At 44.2% G+C, this 19,861-nt stretch overlaps 1 protein-coding gene across 4 annotated transcripts in view; it reads left to right on the plus strand.

Annotated features, from left to right (window-relative positions):
- PIK3AP1 (phosphoinositide-3-kinase adaptor protein 1) overlaps nt 1–17,727 on the plus strand; it is a 113,998-nt gene extending 96,271 nt beyond the window's left edge. For 3 of the 4 annotated variants that reach the window (XM_067024946.1, XM_067024945.1, XM_067024947.1), the window contains exons 13-16: nt 2,700–2,855; nt 7,470–7,540; nt 9,073–9,191; nt 13,874–15,529. In XM_067024946.1, the coding sequence (XP_066881047.1) occupies nt 2,700–2,855; nt 7,470–7,540; nt 9,073–9,191; nt 13,874–13,931 (404 nt within the window). In that variant the 3' untranslated portion in view covers nt 13,932–15,529. Of the gene's footprint in view, nt 1–2,699; nt 2,856–7,469; nt 7,541–9,072; nt 9,192–13,873 lie in introns of all 4 variants that reach the window. The other variant, XM_067024944.1, reaches the window with a different exon arrangement.
- The last annotated feature ends 2,134 nt before the right edge of the window (nt 17,728–19,861 follow it).

Below are 19,861 nucleotides of genomic sequence, written 5' to 3' on the forward strand. Positions count from 1 at the left end.
GAAATTGCCTATTCTGGGGAATTTTCACACTCAGGTGCTCCAGTGCTGCTGCATCCATGCTTGTAGGGGTAGCAGGTAGGAACTGGGGGGCAGTTGGGGATGGGGTAGGGGAGTAGATTAGGATTGGAACAGGGTTTGGGGCCACTTACTCTGCTTCAACCATGGCAGCTCCTTTTAAAAAAATCTGTCTTCTATACTGAGCTTCTGTTTTCACTAGAGGAAGGACTCCTGCTTCACAAAAAAACATTTGAAAACCATCGACACAGGATACCATTGACCTATAGGAAAATTAGGGCCGATGAATGGCATTTCTACTTGAAGGACCTTTTCCAGAAATGGAGGCCACTCCACTCAAGGACTGACTCTATTCATGTGGAGACCTCATTTGCCTTAGAAAAGAAAAACAATGGTGATTTTTCTTTAAATTGGGTTAAAGGACCAAGGACGATTAAAAAGTAGCAGTCCATTCATAATAACTTGCCAGTCTTTCTTCAGCCCTGGGGAGTTGTTTTCCTCAAAGTGCAGAGCGCTGATGGTGTAGGAAATCAGAGGAGGGCTGACTGACTCCTGACTTGCTGAACGCCCTGGCCCCGTGGAGGAGAATATCAATATTAGTGTTCTGGGCGTGTCTGTGGCCAGGGCACGGGCCGGACCTGGAGAAGCAGGCTGGGTCCCAGGAGGCCTGGGTTCTGATCCCTGCTTTGTCACTGAATCACTTCACGTTCCAGGCCTTTTCCTTTAACCACTCTGTGCCTCAGTTTCCTCATCTGTGGTTACACCCAGTTTATCTGCTTCACGGAGTAGCGAAGTTCAAAGGAGGAATAGTAACACATTTGAAGGCACTTTGGCAAAAGTACTACGCAGTATAGTGATGATAATTATTTTTCCTGGCAGTGTCTCTTTATTCAGAGAATATCAGGATTTTGTAGACATTTAAACTGGCTCTACTTGATTTTTTGAACTGTTGACTCCCAACTTTTTTCCTGTGTATTTTACTTTCCTTCCTCCTCGAACAGTTCAGAGTCGAAAATTGCTTCATTGAAGTGAATTAAGCAGACAGGACCCTCCCTTTAAGATACTGTTGTTAAACAGCTCGGTCAAAGCTGGGGTGGGGGGTGGGGGGAAGTGTCACCTGTTTGGGCTCTGAGCCACCACGCGCTCACACCCACGGGTGGGTGCACTGGCTGGTCTCCACCCAAGTGCTTCCAAGCTTGGGTGGGTGCCTCCCACTGCTCAGTTGTAACCGAGAGAGCCCCGGGGTATGAAAAAGATCTGTGTTCCACCGAGACCTGGAAAGCTGGGTTAGTACTAGGACCAGACACTACGCTTGGAACCCGAGTCTCTAGGATGAGGAGAGCTCGAGCTCACGCAAACCAGCAGTCCACCGTTTTAATATTCTCCATGCAGAATGTTGAGCACACTTGGTCTACCCGGTCCTCGACCCGCGCTTGTTTACCCGTTTACCCTTCTTGGCAGACCTCTGGCTTTGGCAAGCGGAGCCTCCGCTGCTGCTGCGCTCCCTGAACTTCCTGCCACACCCATCCCCTAGCAGAGGAGAGGCGAGGAGGAAGTGGTTTCTCGAGAATGAGACCACGTGTCCCCAAAAGTCGTACCCGCCCCCTGCGCGTACACCTCTTGGCGGAGGCCCCGCCCCAGGGCTTGGGAAGGTCCAGGGCCTCAAGGGGAGCCCTGTGACAGGAGATCACCTGGCTCTCACAATTCCCTGGAGAGGAAGCTGGTTTGGGCCCGCACAGATGTTTTGTTCCACTTGTCAGCTGGAGTTGTTCCCTGCTCAGAGCACCCAGGGGTGGAAATCTAGGGAGGAAGAAAGGCCAACCACCGGGCAGGGCTAAGTCAGTAAAGAGGTTAGGTTAACGCTTTGCAGGGCAAAGGGATAATCTATCCTTTTGAATCTGTGGAGTCTCAAACCACTGATGAGCTCTGCAAGTCACAGAATCTTTCACGGGCGTGACGGACCTCCTTTCATGAACTCTCTGGATCATTGCTGTCGTTGTGGACCACCCACCCTTCATCCATCACTTATTAAGGGATTGAGAGGCAGTCTGAGTAGCAGTTAAGGGCCTGGACTTTGGATCCTGGGTTCAAATCCCAGCTGTCCCCCTTACCGACTGTGTGACAGGGACATGGGACACGCTACTTCACTTTTCTGTACCTCAGTTTCTATTGAGGATGTTGACAATAGTATTTAGTTCATGGGTGTTGGGAGGATTCAAGGAGCTAAAAATACAGAAGCTCTTAGAACTCTGTGTGATGCACAGGATAACCTATTATTACGATCAATGGCATTCGCGGCCCCTCCTCAGAATTCAGAGGGGTCGATTGACTTAACTCAAGCTCCACAGCTGGTGAGTGACAGAGCCGGGGCCCGGATATTTCCCTAATCACATGTTCTTTCTGCTACCTGATGTAAAAGCATTTCTCCGCCCTTTCTAACATTCCTCCACCCCAACTTGCTGTCAACAGTTGCCACACAGTAGTCTGTGGAGTTTCAGTGCTGAACTGGACAGGACCCCCACCCTCTTCCCCCTCCCTTTCTTCTCCTCCTTCCCCCTCCCCTCCCCTCCCCTCCAGGCACCCTCCAGATTCAGGTGGAGGAGGTGGGTGGAGAGAGCAGCCCAGCAGTTTTGTAAATGGCACCCTGGTGCATTAAAGCTTATCCCTTTTCCGTCTAATTCCAGACTTGGAGATCACAATCCCAATTCGGCACTCACAGCAGCTGCCAGGGAAAGTGGAGTTTGGAGTCTATGAGAGTGGCCCCAGGAAAAGCGTCTTTCCCCCAAGGACAGAGCTAAGACGAGGAGACTGGAAAACAGACAGTACCTCCAGCACAGCAAGTAAGCAGGTGGCCCGCAGGTGCCTTTGGGCCTTGGAAATGTGCTCTGTTATGAGCCCAGAAGATCTCACTTGGAGCCTGATCTGAGCTTGGGAGGTGTAAGAAATGGGGGACATTTAGCCTGTGAGGTTTGCCTTTTTCAGGGCGCCAAAGATCCTTTATACAAATATCCCGTGAAGCCAGATTGCATGATAATTATTACTCTATTGCTTTTATAAATGAAAAATCCTAATCATAATACTTGTTAATATTTATTGAGCATTTACTATATGCTAAGCCTCTTCCACAGATTCTCTGATTTAATTCTCATAATCACTCTACAGGATAGGTATTATCACCTCTATTTACCGAGGAGGAAACTAGAAACTTAGTGCCTTCCTCTAGGTTAAATAGCTAACAAGTGGCAGCGCTGGGATTTGAACTCGGGTGGACTGAATCCAGGGCCAAGACTCTTGCCTACTGTTCTTTTTGCTTCATCTATGGGAAGGGGAAGGAAAGGGCACAAAGTCAGAAACATTAGAAAACAGTGAACTCGGATTTGAGAATTCCAACTTTACAGGCAAGTTGAGGATCTAATTTGGAAATGTTTTCCTTTTGGCTTGACAGCTTGAATAGGAGTCTGATTGCAACAAGGCAATACACGCTGATGTGCAGGCCGGAGCTGGTGCTTTGTTTCCAGATCCAGGGCGGTATTAGCTGACTTCAGACACACCAGCTTCACAAGCCAAATAGATCGAGTTTCCCTGCTTTCAAACATTTCAGTGTTATCAAAACAGCTAGGAGAGAAGTGAAAGAGCAAGAGACAAGCTGGATTTCAGGACTCACATCTCCTTAAGTGATAGGTGGATGACCCCCACATGGATGTAGGAACTGGAAGGTCACCTAACCCAGGGGTTCTTAATCTTTTCTGTATCACATTCCCCTTTGAGAGTCTGGTATATGCTCTGGATGTGCTTCCTATAAACATGCACATGCATGTGTCCACACACACACACACACACACACACACACACACAATTTTGCCCATCCATGGACTTAGGTCAAGAGCATCTAAACTATTCCCCCTCGTACTTTATTAATAGAGTATTTGTAACCCAGAAGGGGAAAGAGTTTTGCCCAAGATCCCACAGCCAGTCAATGGCAAAATGAGAGTACAACCCAGCTCTTCTCTCTGCCACTGTTACCTGTCGAAACAGACCCAAAGCATATCATACAACCACATGAGAAGCCTAGACTTAACAGAGAAGAAAACCTCCCCTTACATTATGGGGGTGATAATGTGTATCACCCCCGCTTTGGGCAAGTTAGAGAATTCTGATAAGTTCAGAAATGGGAGTGATCACAGGTGGCAGAGGAAGCAAGGGACAGGCAGGCAGCCGACTCAGACGTGTCACAGAGGAGAGGAGAAGTGGTACAGACACTCTTGGGGTGAGGGCAGGGCTTTCTGGGGTGGGGAAAGGGGAAATTTAACAAGGTAAATGCTGAGTACTCACTTCAGGTTCAGATTAATTTAAACCAGTTTATGTGTATGTTTTACTTGGAGTTAGCCTGGAGTGAGAATAGACTGGAAAGCATAAACTGTGCTTCTTACCTTGTATGGTGGTTTACTGCTCAGAGATGGCTATCTTATTGGGGTAGAAAATGTTATTAAATGCCAGACCAGAGGATTTTATTTTACTCTGTGGCTGTAGACTGCGTCCAGGCCCTGCTGCACAGTTATCTATTGCTATGTAACAAACTATCCCCAAATGCAGCGGTTTGCCACATAATCATTTATTTATGTCTGATTCTAAACTTGGCCAGGAGTCAAGTGGGAATTGTTCACCTCCACCCGCTGTGGTCAGTTGGGGTCACTCATGTGACTGTATTCAGCTGTAAGCTTGACATGGGCTGGAGCATCCACGATGGCCTCTCACTCTTCAGGGACTCTCTACATATGGCCTCTAATTCAATAGCCTGAACTTCTTGTATGATAACAAGATCCATAAAGGGAGCATTCCAGAAGGACAAGCCCCAGTGTGCAAGTACTTGTCGAGCTTTGGCTTGCATCACACTTGCTAACGTCATATTGGCCAAAGTAAGTCACATGGCTAAGCTGAGAGGGGGGTGAGGAGGAGGCTATACAAAGGTGTGGACCCTGGAGGTGAGGGCCCTTGGGTCACTAGTGGATAATCTGCCATTTTGAGACTGGTGATGATGATGATGATGATGATAGCTGCTATAATTAATCAAATGCTTGCTCTTACAGGCTCTGTGCCAAGCCTGTTACCGTGCGGTTCCACTCTATACAGCGGTGCTGTGAGACCAGGGAACAGAGGCTTAGGTTAGGCACCTTACCCTGGGTCACTTGGAAATTAAGCAGGGCATCTGGGATTCACATCCAGATCTCTCTGTGTGCTCAGCCATGGGGACATACTGCCTTCCAAAGAGAAACAGTTCCCAGGGCAAGGAGGGAGAGGGAGGATGGCCCAGCTGCGATCCACCAACTGCCCCTCAACCCCCAGAGTCATACCCTAAAAACAGCACTATTTTATCATGGTGCAGCTGTCATCTCGGAAACTACAGGAAAACAGTTGCAGGTTAAATCTGGTTGTGACTAACATTTTAAGCACAACATATTAGTGTTATGTTTAAGAGAACAAAAGTTTCATTACAGAAAGACCACTGACCTTCTTCTAAGTTGTCTGGTTCAAGTTTCTTAAGGGTCATATATATAGGGTCATTTTTTTTCTCTCATTCATTCCTCCACCAAATATGGAGGACAGTTCTGTGCATATGGAGCTAGACTGTATACTGGAGACATAAAGCTGAAAAAGAAATAGGGTCTGTCCTCAGGGGACTTATAATGGAGGAGAGAAGGTATAAAAATAGTACCAGTTAGATGCTTGTCTGATCCTTCTTTCCTGGTGACAGAAGCCTGGCAAAGGGGGTGGGCACTGCCCCCTTCCCCCAGCAAGAGTGAAGATGATGGGGGCTGGGGCCAGAGCCTCATACCAGTGGTGCAGTCCAGACAGGTTGTGGCCAAGCAGGTCATCAGCCTTGGAGAGAGGAGAGGGCCAGCCAGGAGCGAAGGCCCAAAGCCAAAGGGTGGGGGTAAAAAATTCAAGAACACCAAGGGAAGGGACAAGGGGAGCTGGCTGGTGTGAATTTCCAGGATCCTGGAGCCAGTGCCTGGACAGCATTTTGCTCCCTCCTAGTGGATACACTTTGGAAGGAATCCGGTTCGGTGTAAGGGAAGGGGATGAACAATGATGAATGACGTGGGAGGCTTGGCTCCACAGGGGTGGGAGCCCGTGGGTGGGAGGGTTTACTTCATCTGGGGGAACCTGGAAAGGTTTCAATAGCATTTGTCCTGAGCGTCGGGGACTGAGGAGGTTTTCGATTTGTGGATAGGGGTGGGCTGGGGGGAGCAGGGAGAAAAGGACACTCTGGCTGAGCAAGCAGTGTTATGTGTGGGTAGCTGGAGAGAAAGAGACAGGGTCACGTGCTCCTTAATAGACTAACTCTGAATCCCCTGGTTTCTAGAAATATTTTCGACACATTATTTTAAATTTAAAAATCTGCCTCCGAGAAACAATCCAAAGTTATAATCTTAACCTACTCTCGTCAAGCTAACATCTAAATTAATTAGGTCGAAGTTGGTACCATAATGAAGTCAAAACTAAGGCAATTTACCTATAAACTAATATGATGAGAAGCTATTTTGAGTGGAAATTCAGCAGACCTAAGATCCGGCAATACTGTTAAAGGCAATATTGGTAAATTAAAGTCAAAGTTTTTAGTTGATGAACTTTTATTCTTCCTTCTTCACTGCTAGACCAGTCACGTTCTTGAGCTTGTTCTAGTGCTGTGCTGTCCGATACCATAACCCCTAGCTACATGTGGCTATTTAAATTTAAGTTCATTAAAACTAAATAAAATTTAGTCCCTCAGTTGCACTAGCCATGTGTCTTACTAGCTACCAAACTGGATAGCACACAACAGAACATTTCCAGAAAGTTCTATTGGATAATGCTGTTTCAATGAGGTAGGTGATAAATCCCCAACTTACATCCTTGCGCACCTAAACTCACACAGTCACAGTTCCTACCCTGCGTGTAAATTATACTTTTGAATCTGTGCTTTGTGTCACACTGGCCCCTTTTTAGAAGGTATGTATACGTGTGTGATACTCGCACATGCTGAAATTCCTAAATAGGTAAAAAAAAAACTTTAGCAACAAAAGTTGTTTGCAGATTTTAGAAATGCCACTGAACATGTGAGAACTAGAGCGTCTCTGCTTTCTTGTCCGTCAGATCGGAGCTCTAATATCAGGTAGGGTTTTCATAGGGATTAAATGCAATTGTGATTTTAAAGCACATAACGTGGGGTAAGCCCTCAGTAAATGGTAGCTATAAAGCAAAAAGTGGTCATACAAAGATGAACCATTTCATTTTATGCTGAAAGAAAAACTGAACTCTAATAACATGGTAATGTTATTAGATGGCAGCATTTTGAAGAATCCCATATGCACAGCTTGTGTATTGTTTCTATCAGTAAGTGAGAGCTAGAGTTCTGCAATTGACCTTACCTTGAGAGAATCCACAGTTCAGCTGGTTTTGTTTGCGCCCTTTAGGCAGCGCGAGTAACCGATCCAGCACCCGGAGCCGCCTCAGTGTGAGCAGCGGGATGGAGGGGGACAACGAGGTGAGAGCGGGGCCCACACCCCCATATGTCTTGTCCCGCGGGCCGCTTCAGTGCAGGAAGTGGAAATCCAGGTGAAAGAAGCCCAACGCAAAAGGTCACCTATTGTAGGATTCCGTGTATATGAAATGTCCAGAAAACGTAGCTCCATAGAGACAGAATGCAGATTGGTGGTTACCAGGCCTGGGGGTAGGGGAAATGTGGGTAAACTGCTTAAGGGGTACAGTGTTTCCTTTGGGGTGGGGGTCATGAAAATGTTTGGGGACTAGATAGAGATGGTGGTTGCACAATATTGTGAATGTACTAAGTGCCACTGATTATTCACTTTAAAATGGTTCGTTTTATGTTATGTGAATTTCACCTCAATAAAAAGAGGGGAAGAAAGGAAGAGAGGGAAGGAAGAAGGGTTAAGCCAAAAGGGGTGAGAGGGAACTGGATGAGTATCGGGGATTCCAGGGGCTGTGGTCACCTTTTGGGGTTTGGGTCAGGAGCGGGGCATGCCACAGCTGGAGCCACTGTTCACTGTACCCCCCCGAGGCCACACGCTCTTTTGTCTCCTCTTCCCTGTGGGTATCTCCTTTTTCTCTCACTGCGCACTGGCCTTTTCTGCTTCTCCACATGTATAGTGGCAGACAGTCCCCCAAGAGCCACAAGGTCTCTGAGCAGAGTGTAAGTTGCTGCCTTAGGCTGAGGCCCATTTTGGGTCAGGGTGTGTATCCTGATCCAGTGACCAGCGGCTGGGATGTGCGGGTGAGGTCACATGGGTCACTGCCAACCCAGGAGACTCCCTGAGGTAGGGTCCTAGGGGTGGGTCGCCCACCAGTGCACAGCTTGTATGTGAGGTAGGGTCCTAGGGGTGGGTCGCCCACCAGTGCACAGCTTGTATGACCCTGTGACTGAGGGCCAGTCTCCGTTCTGTTGTCCCAAAAAGGGACTTTTGTTTAAAAATAAAATTTCGGGCTTCCCTGGTGGCGCAGTGGTTGAGGGTCCGTCTGCTGATGCAGGGGACAGGGGTTCGTGGCCCGGTCCGGGAAGATCCCACATGCCGCGGAGCGGCTGGGCCCGTGAGCCATGGCCGCTGAGCCTGCGCGTCCGGAGCCTGTGCTAAAAAAATTTCTCCAGCCCTATCTGGTTACATAGAGCAATGCTCCTCAAACTTTAGCATGCATAAGAAATACCTAGGATCTTGTGAAAATGTGGGTTCTGATGGAGCAGGTGTGAGGAGGAGCCTGAGACCCCGTGGTTCTCACAAGCCCCAAGGCGATGGTGATGTTGGTGGCCCACATGTCACACTGAGTAGTGAGGAACAAGAGCTCGAATCGCTAGTGGTAATTTGGGTCTGATGGTCTCCTCAGTGACTCTGGGAGTCAGTGTCAGTGGAAAACTGCCCTGGTATTGCTGGGTTGATTATCAGTCAGTAAGTAACCTTCAGCCAAAGCCTGGGGAGGGCCGAGGAGCTTGCGGGATGGCAGTGTCCAACTATGCTGTTGCTTAATGCGATTTTCACTCTTCTTTCTCATCTTTTTTTGCTGTAGGATAACGAAGCCCCCGAGGTTACCAGAAGTCGTAGTCCAGTCCCCCTGTCAGTGGACAGCACACCCATCATGCCCCTTGCGAGGCCCCCCAGGGTGCCGCCCCGAGCCGCCTCACAGAGGTAACATCAAAGCTGATGGGACATTTTTTCCTCACTCTCTGAGTTTCAGAGGCGTGTAGGATCTGGGGACATCTAAAATGACCTAAGAATAAGCTCAGAGCTAGACTCACTGAAATGCATAATTTGGACACATTTCAATGTGGACTCTTCATCAACTTAAGGGATGCTTTATTCAGTTGCACATACTCTAAATAACAAATGCAATATTTTGTCAGTGAAATACATTGGTAAAGGTCAATGTTTTGCATAATTTTTATCTGGTTAGAATTCAGCTCCCGAATAACTAATTCCCGTGGCCGCATAGTGGGAACAGTGCCTTTTGGGGACCAGGAGATAAGAAGGAATTGGGAGTGGAAATAAAGGCGAGAGGCAGCAAGGTGTGGTGGTGGGGAGACACTGCCTGGGGAAGTCTCCGGCAGCCACTTGTGAACTTGGATGAATTATTTAACTGTCATGTGCCTTAATTTCCTTGTCCATAAAATGGAGATAGTAGGAACTTCCCAGGAGGTCTAGTGGTTAAGACTCTGAGCTTCCACTGCAGGGGGCTCGGATTTGATCCCTGGTCCTCTAACTAAGATCCCTCATGCTGCGTGTGGTATGGCAAAAAAACAAAACAAAACAACGGAGATAGTCAATGATGAACTTCCTCACAGAGTCATAAGGATTGTGTTTCTGGCTCTTAGTAAGAGCCCAACTGTCTGAGTGTTCTTTATGCAGAAGGATGAGCCTATGGAGATTTGGAGCTGGGCATTAGACAAAACAGTGTGACTGACTTATGGGGTTCTGATGTATGTCTTTGTTTGTGTTCAGGCTTCTGGCAGGAACCTTTTGTTGGTTTTTTTTTTTTTTTTTTCGATACGCGGGCCTCTCACTGTTGTGGCCTCTCCCGTTGCGGAGCACTGGCTCCGGACGCGCAGGCTCAGTGACCATGGGTCACGGGCCTAGCTGCTCCGCGGCATGTGGGATCTTCCCGGACCAGGGCACGAGCCCGTGTCCCTTGCATTGGCAGGCGGACTCTCAACCACTGCGCCACCAGGGAAGCCCTGGCAGGAACCTTTTTAAGGTCTTCTGGAGTCACAAAAGAGGTGGTCAAAGTTAGCTTGTCTGCCAAGGCAGAAAGGAGCCTTTGGGAATAAAAGCCTAGGCTTGCCTTGGAAGTTTAATTCTTTGATGTCTGAAATACAGTGTGGAGCGGGGTGGGGGGGGTGGGGGAGTGGGGGGGGGGAGATTAAAAGGATGAAGTGTTTTTTTTAACTAGGATTTTTTTTTTTTTGCAATTTGAAACTTGTAACTCAAATGAACCTCATAAGTGAAATTTGTTGAGAAAGTACCACAAGGAGGCTTTTCTCCTGCTTTTCTGGAAAGAGCAGCTGACCCTGCGCTGAGGATCTTTCCATTTCTCCCCTTGCTATTACCGCTTTTCCATGTGCTCCCAGCAACATTCACGTACTGACACTTGCTACACAAGCCTCCCTCAGTCCCAAGCTGCTTCACACTCATGGAGCATGTTTCCCTGGTGTAGAATAGAGATCACATATTAGAACATTAGCCCTAGAAGGAACCTTAGCGATAACCTAGTCCAATCACCTGAATTTGCATAATGTTCATGCCCTGGTCCGGGAAGATCCCACATGCCGCGGAGCGGCTGGGCCCGTGAGCCATGGCCGCTGGGCCTGCGCGTCCGGAGCCTGTGCTCCGCAACCGGAGAGGCCACAACAGTGAGAGGCCCGTGTACCGCAAAACAAACAAACAAAAAAACATTCAGTGCAGTGTACTGATTTTCCCTATTGTCTGTCTCATCCATTATATTCTCAGCACCTTGAGGGAAAGATCCATGCCCATTTTACTTGCTGTTATATCCCACACCCAGGAGTAGATGCACAGTAGATAAATGTTTGTTGAGAGGAAGGAAGGAAGCAAGGAAGCCAGCCTAAGCTTACGCAAGTGGTAAGTGGTATCACCTGACTGTGCTTCAGCTTTCTCCTTTAAGCCCATGGTTCGCCAGGGCAGGTCGGGCGATGGAAGGAGACTGTCCATTTGTTTTCTCTGGATAAAGAGACAACCGCACAAAACCATCTATTCCCAGGTGTCACTGCAGGACCTCCTGCGGATGTCTTTTGTTATTCTTTTCTACTTCTGCCTCCCTCTCTGGCTCCTGAAACGCCTGTCTTTTCCCAACTCTTTTGTCGTTTCCTTGACCTACGCAAACTTGCGTTCAAGAGACATTTGGTAAATATTTACTCATTGATCCATTCAATCCTCAAGTACTCAGTTCCAGGGTAGCACAGTTCAATTACAGCACCTGACAAAGCTCTCTTTCTTGACTTATTGACTTGCTTCCAGGAGAGTTAAATATTGGTTTTAGAGCACACATGTGGAAATACCATCTGCAGTTGTTGAACCCTCTGTAAATACATTCACCCAGGTCTGTCTGGAGTATCATCTAGTACTGTTCAAAAACCATCTAGACTGATGTGGAGGGAGGCTTCTAGGAAAGCAGACATGGAGTTGGGACAACACACTTAGCGATCCCAGGTGGAAGTGGTTGTGAGAAGCCGACTTCAGAAATTCTTAAGTCCTCTCTCAAGGGATCTCCCCGCTGCAGTGTGTCTCCTGCCTGGCTGCATACTTGAATCACTGGAGTTTTAAAATATAGGTTTTATTATTATTTAGGTATGGCAAGGTCAGCAGATCAGGAGATGACTGCCTTTGAATAGGGAGTTTGTTTTACTCCTAGATCCCAAGAGGGGGGGGGCACATTATGCCGGGGTAGGGCACACAGGAAAGCCCCAGGTTTACGCAGGAGAAATGGGCAAGAGCCTTTATTTTGGGTTCTGCAGGAAGGAACAAGTGAGACAGGCTAGGCAGATTAAGGATTGGCTAGTTTGAATAATTTCAGCGGGCTCCGGGGCAAAGGGGCTGTCTCCAGTTGTCTGGCACCTGGCCCTGGGGTGATTAGGGCAGTGGATAGTGGTCCTTAATGTGAGAGTCCCATTAAAGGACGTGGTTGGGGTATGGGCTCTGGACTGGTTAGTTTGCATGTGAAAGGTGTGCTCACTGGGTCATATGGTAGTTCTATTTGTAGTTTTGTTTTGTTTTGTTTTTTTGTTTTGTTTTGTTTTTGAAAGTTCCTACTTTTTTTTTAACATCTTTATTGGAGTATAACTGTTTTACAATGGTGTGTTAGTTTCTGCTTTACAACAAAGTGAATCAGTTATACATATACATATGTTCCCATATCTCTTCCCTCTTGCGTCACCCTCCCACCCTATTTGTAGTTTTTTAAGGAACCTCCGTACTGTTCTCCATAGTGGCTGTACCAATTCACATTCCCACCAGCAGTGCAAGAGTGTTCCCTTTTCTCCACACCCTCTCCAGCATTTATTGTTTCTAGATTTTTTGATGATGGCCATTCTGACCAGAGTGAGATGATATCTCATTGTAGTTTTGAGTTGCATTTCTCTAATGATTAATGATGTTGAGCATTCTTTCATGTGTTTGTTGGCAATCTGTATATCTTCTTTGGAGAAATGTCTATTTAGGTCTTCTGCCCACAGCAATCCCACTACTGGGCATATATCCTGAGAAAACCATAATTCAAAAAGAGTCATGTACCAAAATGTTCATTGCAGCTCTATTTACAATAGCCAGGACATGGAAGCATCCTAAGTGTCCATCGACAGATGAATGGATAAAGAAGATGTGGCACATATATACAATGGAATATTACTCAGCCATAAAAAGAAATGAAACTGAGTTATTTGTAGTGAGGTGGATGGACCTGGAGTCTGTCATACAGAGTGAAGTAAGTCAGAAGGAGAAAAACAAACACCTTATGCTAACATAAATATATGGAATCTAAGAAAAAAAATGTCATGAAGAGACTAGGGGTAGGACGGGAATAAAGACACAGACCTACTAGAGAATGGACTTGAGGATATGGGGAGGGGGAAGGGTAAGCTGGGATGAAGTGAGAGAGTGGCATGGACATATATACACTACCAAATGTAAAGAGATAGCTAGTGGGAAGCAGCTGCATAGCACAGGGAGATCAGCTCGGTGCTTTGTGACCACCTAGAGGGGTGGGATAGGGAGGGTGGGAGGGAGGGAGACGCAAGAGGGAAGAGATATGGGAACATATGTATATGTATAACTGATCCACTTTGTTATAAAGCAGAAACTAACACACCATTGTAAAGCAATTATACTCCAATAAAGATGTTAAAAAAAAAAGAAAAGAAAGGTGTGCTCACTGCAGGTTGTTTGCTATCTCTAGGAATTAGCTTACCCTAGGAGGGGCAGGCCCTCCAGGATCAGCCAGGGCCCAGATGTCAAAGCCTCAGAAAATAAACGACATGGTTAATATAACTGGTTGAAGGAGGGACACTATTTAAAAGTTGTGATGCTTGAACCCTATCCTCCAGAGATTATGATGGAATAGGTCTGGCATTGAGCCTGACAACTGTTATTTTTCAAAGCTCCGCTGGTGATTCTAATGTGCAGCTAAGATTGCCATCCACAGCTTAGCATGTATGCCACTGAAAGGTCCATATGTTTCTCCACTTTTATTAATTGAAGAACATGTCCTTTGCATAGTATACCAAGTTTGCAACAAATCATGGATGCCTAAGAACTAGTTAATTAAATTCATTTGATAATAATTGCATTATCTTTCATTTCAGGCCTCCGACCAGGGAGACCTTCCATCCTCCTCCACCTGTTCCACCCAGAGGTCGCTGACTCCACTTCCTAAAGCCTGCCTACTTAGGGACCTTGAGACTTGTGGTTTTCAGCCTGTTAGTGATGTCTTCATGTTGAGTTTTATGGCCTGACTGCTGACCTTAAGACCCAATCTCATTGCTGATATTGTTGTGGCCCTGCTGGTCTGGGCTTTCCTTGAAGAAGATATTATTAAGGCACCAAGAGGTGAAACTAAGGACTTCATTCACCATCATCAAGTATATTGATCCCTATTCTTGTTTGCCAAGAGGATGATGACTTATTTGGAATACTTACCTCTAATTTGGCATGTCAGGAGCCTGAAAAGATTGTTCAGAAATTTGCATTACAAGTGATTTTACTGAAATGCACTTATATTAGGTCTTACTTATTTGCTAGTCCAATCTAATTTCTAGAAGTGATTATGATTTGACTTACAGTATTCAAGTAAGAAAATATGTCCTAATTTTTAAATGATTCTTCAGCTTTTCTGTAGCTTCAGGAGGGTGTTTAAATGCCAGGGCTGGTCACATACAACAAACTCAAAAGGACTTTAGAGAGGGATTAGTCCTAACTCCTTTTATATAGAAGGCAAATCTGAGGTTTCACAGAAGCCTGGAACCAAGAATACTCAGTTGGTTAGAGGAAGAGGTGGGTCTAGAATCAGGACCTGCTGATATCAGGTCACCATACTTTCCATCTCCAAATAGCCAAGCTCTCTCCCTCAAGAAATGCCCAGATGTAGAAATTTGGTCAGTGACTGACTGTTGGCCTTCCAGAACTTTCCTTCTTCCATATCTCCCAGGTATGGGACTATCAAGTATTTGGAGCATTTATAATTCAGTATGCTTGCAAAACAGTGATGCTACCAAAGAACATCTAAAAAATGGTTGGGAACCAGAAGCTTGGGATGCCAGGGACCCCACTTATTGCTCTACACCCTTAGATGCAGAGCAATAGATCTTAGTTCTGGCCATAGGAGAGAGGAGGACCCTTGACTTTTACTCTGCTGAGGGCTCAGAAGAAGAAGGAGGAACTTAAAATAGAAATAGTTATCGATTTCGTTATATACACGTTATTACCACCAGGCTTGGGAAATTTGTGCAGAGAATGTAGAGCCTTAAACATATCATTAATTTTGAGTCCCTAGCACATAAATCTACCTTCAAAGCACAGGCCCTTAATTGATGCTTAAACATACAGTAAAATTAGTATCAGACCTATTTCTTTAAAAATTATCAGAAATCTGGTGCTTCTCCATGAAATTATTCTCCATTCCACACAAAGATATAAAAGCCATACTATTAAAGTTCCATTTAAGTACAGTTTTATTGGGCCCTTTTGTAATGATTAATGGTTCTTTTTCAATCGAATTCCTCAGTCCAGCAAACAAGGACTTATTGAAGTTAACAGCTTCTGAGATCTTGGGTTTTTGTTTTTTTGTTTTGTTTTGTTTTGTTCTGACATACAATACACTATTGGCGCTGGCCATTAAGAGAGTATTTGCGGAAATTTTACCTACCACAATGCCTGGCACATAGTAGCCATTTTGCAATGGTCCCTTTACTCTGTCACTTATCTGGGAGAAATAGGGTAATATGAGATAAAAGGAGAACGAGAAATACAAGGTTGGTATGGTTATCCTTCCTCTTATTGATAGTCTCTGTTTTAAGCGCATTTGATCTTGATAAAAGCTATACTTTTAAAGATATTTAGTACCTCTAAGCTCCCTTTTGGATGCGAAATTTAGATTTTTTTTTTTTACATTCTCTGATTAACAAGCATTTAGATCAGTAACATGGCAAAACCTGCTGCCAGCCAATGGTGTTACCATCTTTGTATGCACATCACTGTGCAATATTGGAATATTTTATTGCATTTTTATTCTTATATGAAAATAAGTGGAAAACATAAAATTGAAAGTGCTTATGAGATACCTGGGTTTCATAAATGTGACACACACTTGAGACACAGAAGGAAATGATCAGGAGTGCCAAGTCAAAAATGACAAGTCTTAAATCCTCACTGAATGTTCACTGAACATCCAAAATGATTGGTTGTGTGTAAAAGTAAAAGAGGAAAATGAAAAATTTGGATGAAACACTGGGACCATGTTATCAAAGAATGTCTCTAATGCTGGGGTGAAGTTTTTCATTCTCTAGAAACAGAACCACCCATTATAATGTAAATTTATTCAACTAACACACACTCAACTTTTGTATACATTTTTAGGAATACATTATGGAACAAAACCATGAATTTAAATACAATGAGAATCAGAAACTAAATTGTAGCTAGGTGTCCAAAGAGACAGTTAAAAAGTTCTCTATATGATGCCTTGGGAGACAGCTGTGTGGCCACCATCCTTCCCCAAGCTTTTACAAACTGGCTCAATAGACAGTGAAGCTATTGGTCATATTCACTGCCATTGCCTTTGCCTCTAACTGTGCAAGGTACATTGTCTTCCAGTTCCCAGGCCAGCACTGTTCCTTCATCTTATGGTAAAACCTGTGAGCAGACAACCCAACTATATGAGCAACACAGTATGAATACTGAGAGACTCTGAACAGGAGGTTTGTGTTGCAATCAAATAATTTAACTTGATGTATTTAATGATGTGAATAATCCCTAATGCTTTGCCATAATTAGGCAAAGTAATAGTATGTAAATGACTTCAATGGATATTTTTACAAGTCAAGCTAAGTTACCTACCCTCTCCCCCTCTTTTGTCTTTCTTTGTTATTAAAACAGAGAGATCCTACTCTGTCCTACATCACCTCAATAGCTGGGATTTTTAGATCCCTCTCCCATTTGCCCCTGGAAGTAAGTTGGTTTTCTGTGCTGTCTCTCAAAGCATAGCGTGTGGTTTTGCAGCTGGTTGGCTGAGGAAGCATTAGTAACAGATTTATTTCTAAGAAAGACAAGTAGCTAATTTGGATAACTCTAGAAGATTCATCCTAAAAAAGTCAATCCTCAATTTTGAGGAATCTTCCTGTATAAATATTTTCTTTGGTTTGATAAATAGTGTTCTATTCATTTCCAAGTGAGTTATTAAGAAGATAAAATGGCCTTCCTCATTCATTCCTGATGGCCAGATACTATGTTCATCAGAGTGGTAAGAGGATGAGTAGGAGGTAGAAAGATGTGTTCTGAATTCTGAGGCAAAACTCAGAATTAGTTTTCTCATAGAAACTGTAATAAATAGGTTCCTTGGCTAGCTCGCCAGAGCCCATTTAACCCACAATATAGGAGAAAATGTCTTAGCTAGCCATGCAGTAAGAGTTAGCATGATGTAGAGAAAGAAGTCAGGAAACCTGGATTTTATTTTGGACTTCTGCTGACTTGCTGAATTCACTTAACTTGACTCCCCATCATCTGTGAAGTAAAATGTTTTGTGTTTAGTAATAACCCAGGTCCCTTCACCTCTTTAAGTTTAGGACTAAGGCAAGGGGTGGGAAATACCTCATTCTGATGAAAGGGGGAGACAACCTTACTAGACTCACCACGTAATTAGCAAGGGATCTTATTATGTGGCAACTCCCATTCCATGCCCTGTATCAGTGTTATGACAGATCAGTTAAAAGAAATGTGTCAGAAACAGTGAAATGGGAACTGTACAAAGAAATTAATAGCTTTAGTTGCTCTTTGGTCTGAGAACCAATGTTTTAAGTGACTGCTTCCTAAGGAAAGAATTCAGACCAATTATAAAATTCTTCAGTATCTAGAACACTTCATCTGGAACAGAAAAGCTAGAGGTAGAAGGTGGTAAATAGCAATAGAAAAGTAAGTTACTAGCAAGACTAACATAACAAAGTAGAAAGAAGAAATAAAATTTCAAAGAAAAGGTAGCTGAGGATGGAAATCAGAAGATATGTTGTCATCTATAGACCAAGACTTTTGATGATCATGTTTATCAAGAATAAGAATAAAAGGTTGAAATTTTGGTTTTCCGGATCATTTGCTGGTCACAAACTCTTTAACCAACTGAGTCTTATTAGAACTACCATGAAAAAGAAGTTGTACAGCCATTTGGGAAGGGTTTCCTTTCACTGGCGTTTTCCCCTTCAGCCTTTTTGGTGTCAGGGAATGAGATCATTAATCTAGATGAAGAAACTGATGAAATAAGATTTATCAATGTTTTACACTCTCCAGTTTGGCAGAACAACCCTGATTTTGATGGTGCCCCTGAGTCCTAACAATTTTTGAGCCCTGTGGGTCATCAGCCTCCAAGAATCTTTGAAGCCATATTCCTTTTCCTCTAATCAGTTATTTTATCTCCTATTCCTTCTTCCCAAGCCTAATGTTATCAGACTTTTATCCCCTAAAGCCATTTATCATCATCATTTCCTAGTACCTACCAGAGCCCCTGGAACGTAATAGATGCTCAGTAAATATTCCTTGAATTAATGGCCCTACATGCTCTTCCTTCCATTAAACTTTCCCAAATACTCCACCAAAATAGGGTCTACTTTTTTCTCCTTGCCCACTGCTCTTTTTTTTTTTTTTTTTTTGAGAACAGTGGGAAATTTGTTTCATGTTTTAGTAAGTTCATATTAGTCTTGAAGAGAAATGCCAATCAGTGTAAATAATCAATGCAAACTTCAGAACTTTCCAGACGTAACTTTTTTCTGCTTTATAACAAAGTGAGCTATACATATACATATAACCCCATATCTCCTCCCTCTTGCATCTCCCTCCACCGTCCCTATCCCATTCCTCTAGGTGGTCACAAAGCACCTAGCGGATCTCCCTGTGCTATGCGGCTGCTTCCCACTAGCTATCTTACATTTGGTAGTGTATATTTGTCTATGCCACTCTCTCACTTCGTCCCAGTTTACCTTTCCCCCTCCCTGTGTCCTCAAGTCCATTCTCTACGTCTGTGTCTTTATTCCTGTCCTGCCCCTAGGTTCTTAAGAACCATTTTTTTTAAAGATTCCATACATACGTGTTAGCATACGGTATTTGTTTTTCTCTTTCTGACTTACTGCACTCTATATGACAGATTCTAGGTCCATCCACCTCACTACAAATAACTCAATTTCGTTTCTTTTTATGGCTGAGTAATATTACATTGTATATATGTGACATGTCTTCTTTATCCATTCATCTGTCGATGGACAATTAGGTTGCTTCCATGTCCTGGCTATTGTAAATAGTGCTGCAGTGAACATGGTGGAACATGACTCTTTTTCAATTATGGTTTTCTCAGGGTATATGCCCAATAGTGGTATTGCTGGGTCATACGGTAGTTCTATTTTTAGTTTTTCAAGGAACCTCCATACTGTTCTCCATAGTGGCTGTATCAATTTACATTCCCACCAACAGTGCACGAGCATTCCCTTTTCTCCACACCCTCACCAGCATTTATTGTTTGTAGATTTTTTGATGATGGCCATTCTGACTGGTCTGAGGTGATACCTCATTGTAGTTTTGGTTTGCATTTCTCTAATGATTAGTGATGTTGAGCATCCTTTCATGTGTTTGTTGGCAATCTGTATATTTTCTCTGGAGAAATGTCTGTTTAGGTCTTCTGCCCATTTTTGGATTGGGTTGTTTGTTTTTTTGATATTGAGTTGCATGAGCTGCTTGTAAATTTTGGAGATTAATCCTTTGTCAGTTGCTTCATTTGCAAATATTTTCTCCCATTCTGAGGGTTGTCTTTTCCTCTTGTTTATGGTTTCCTTTACTGTGCAAAAACTTTTAAGTTTCTGTAGGTCTCATTTGTTTATTTTTGTTTTTATTGCCATTACTCTAGGAGGTGGATCAAAAAAGATCTTGCTCTGATTTATGTCAAAGAGTGTTCTTCCTGTGTTTTCCTCTAAGAGTTTTATAGTGTCTGGTCTTACATTTGGGTCTCGAATCCATTTTGAGTTTATTTTTGTGTATGGCATTAGGGAGTGTTCTAATTTCATTCTTTTACATGTAGCTGTCCAGTTTTCCCAGCACCACTT

The sequence above is a fragment of the Kogia breviceps genome, chromosome 2 (genome assembly GCF_026419965.1).
Source record: "Kogia breviceps isolate mKogBre1 chromosome 2, mKogBre1 haplotype 1, whole genome shotgun sequence".
Classification (NCBI taxonomy): domain Eukaryota; kingdom Metazoa; phylum Chordata; class Mammalia; order Artiodactyla; family Physeteridae; genus Kogia; species Kogia breviceps.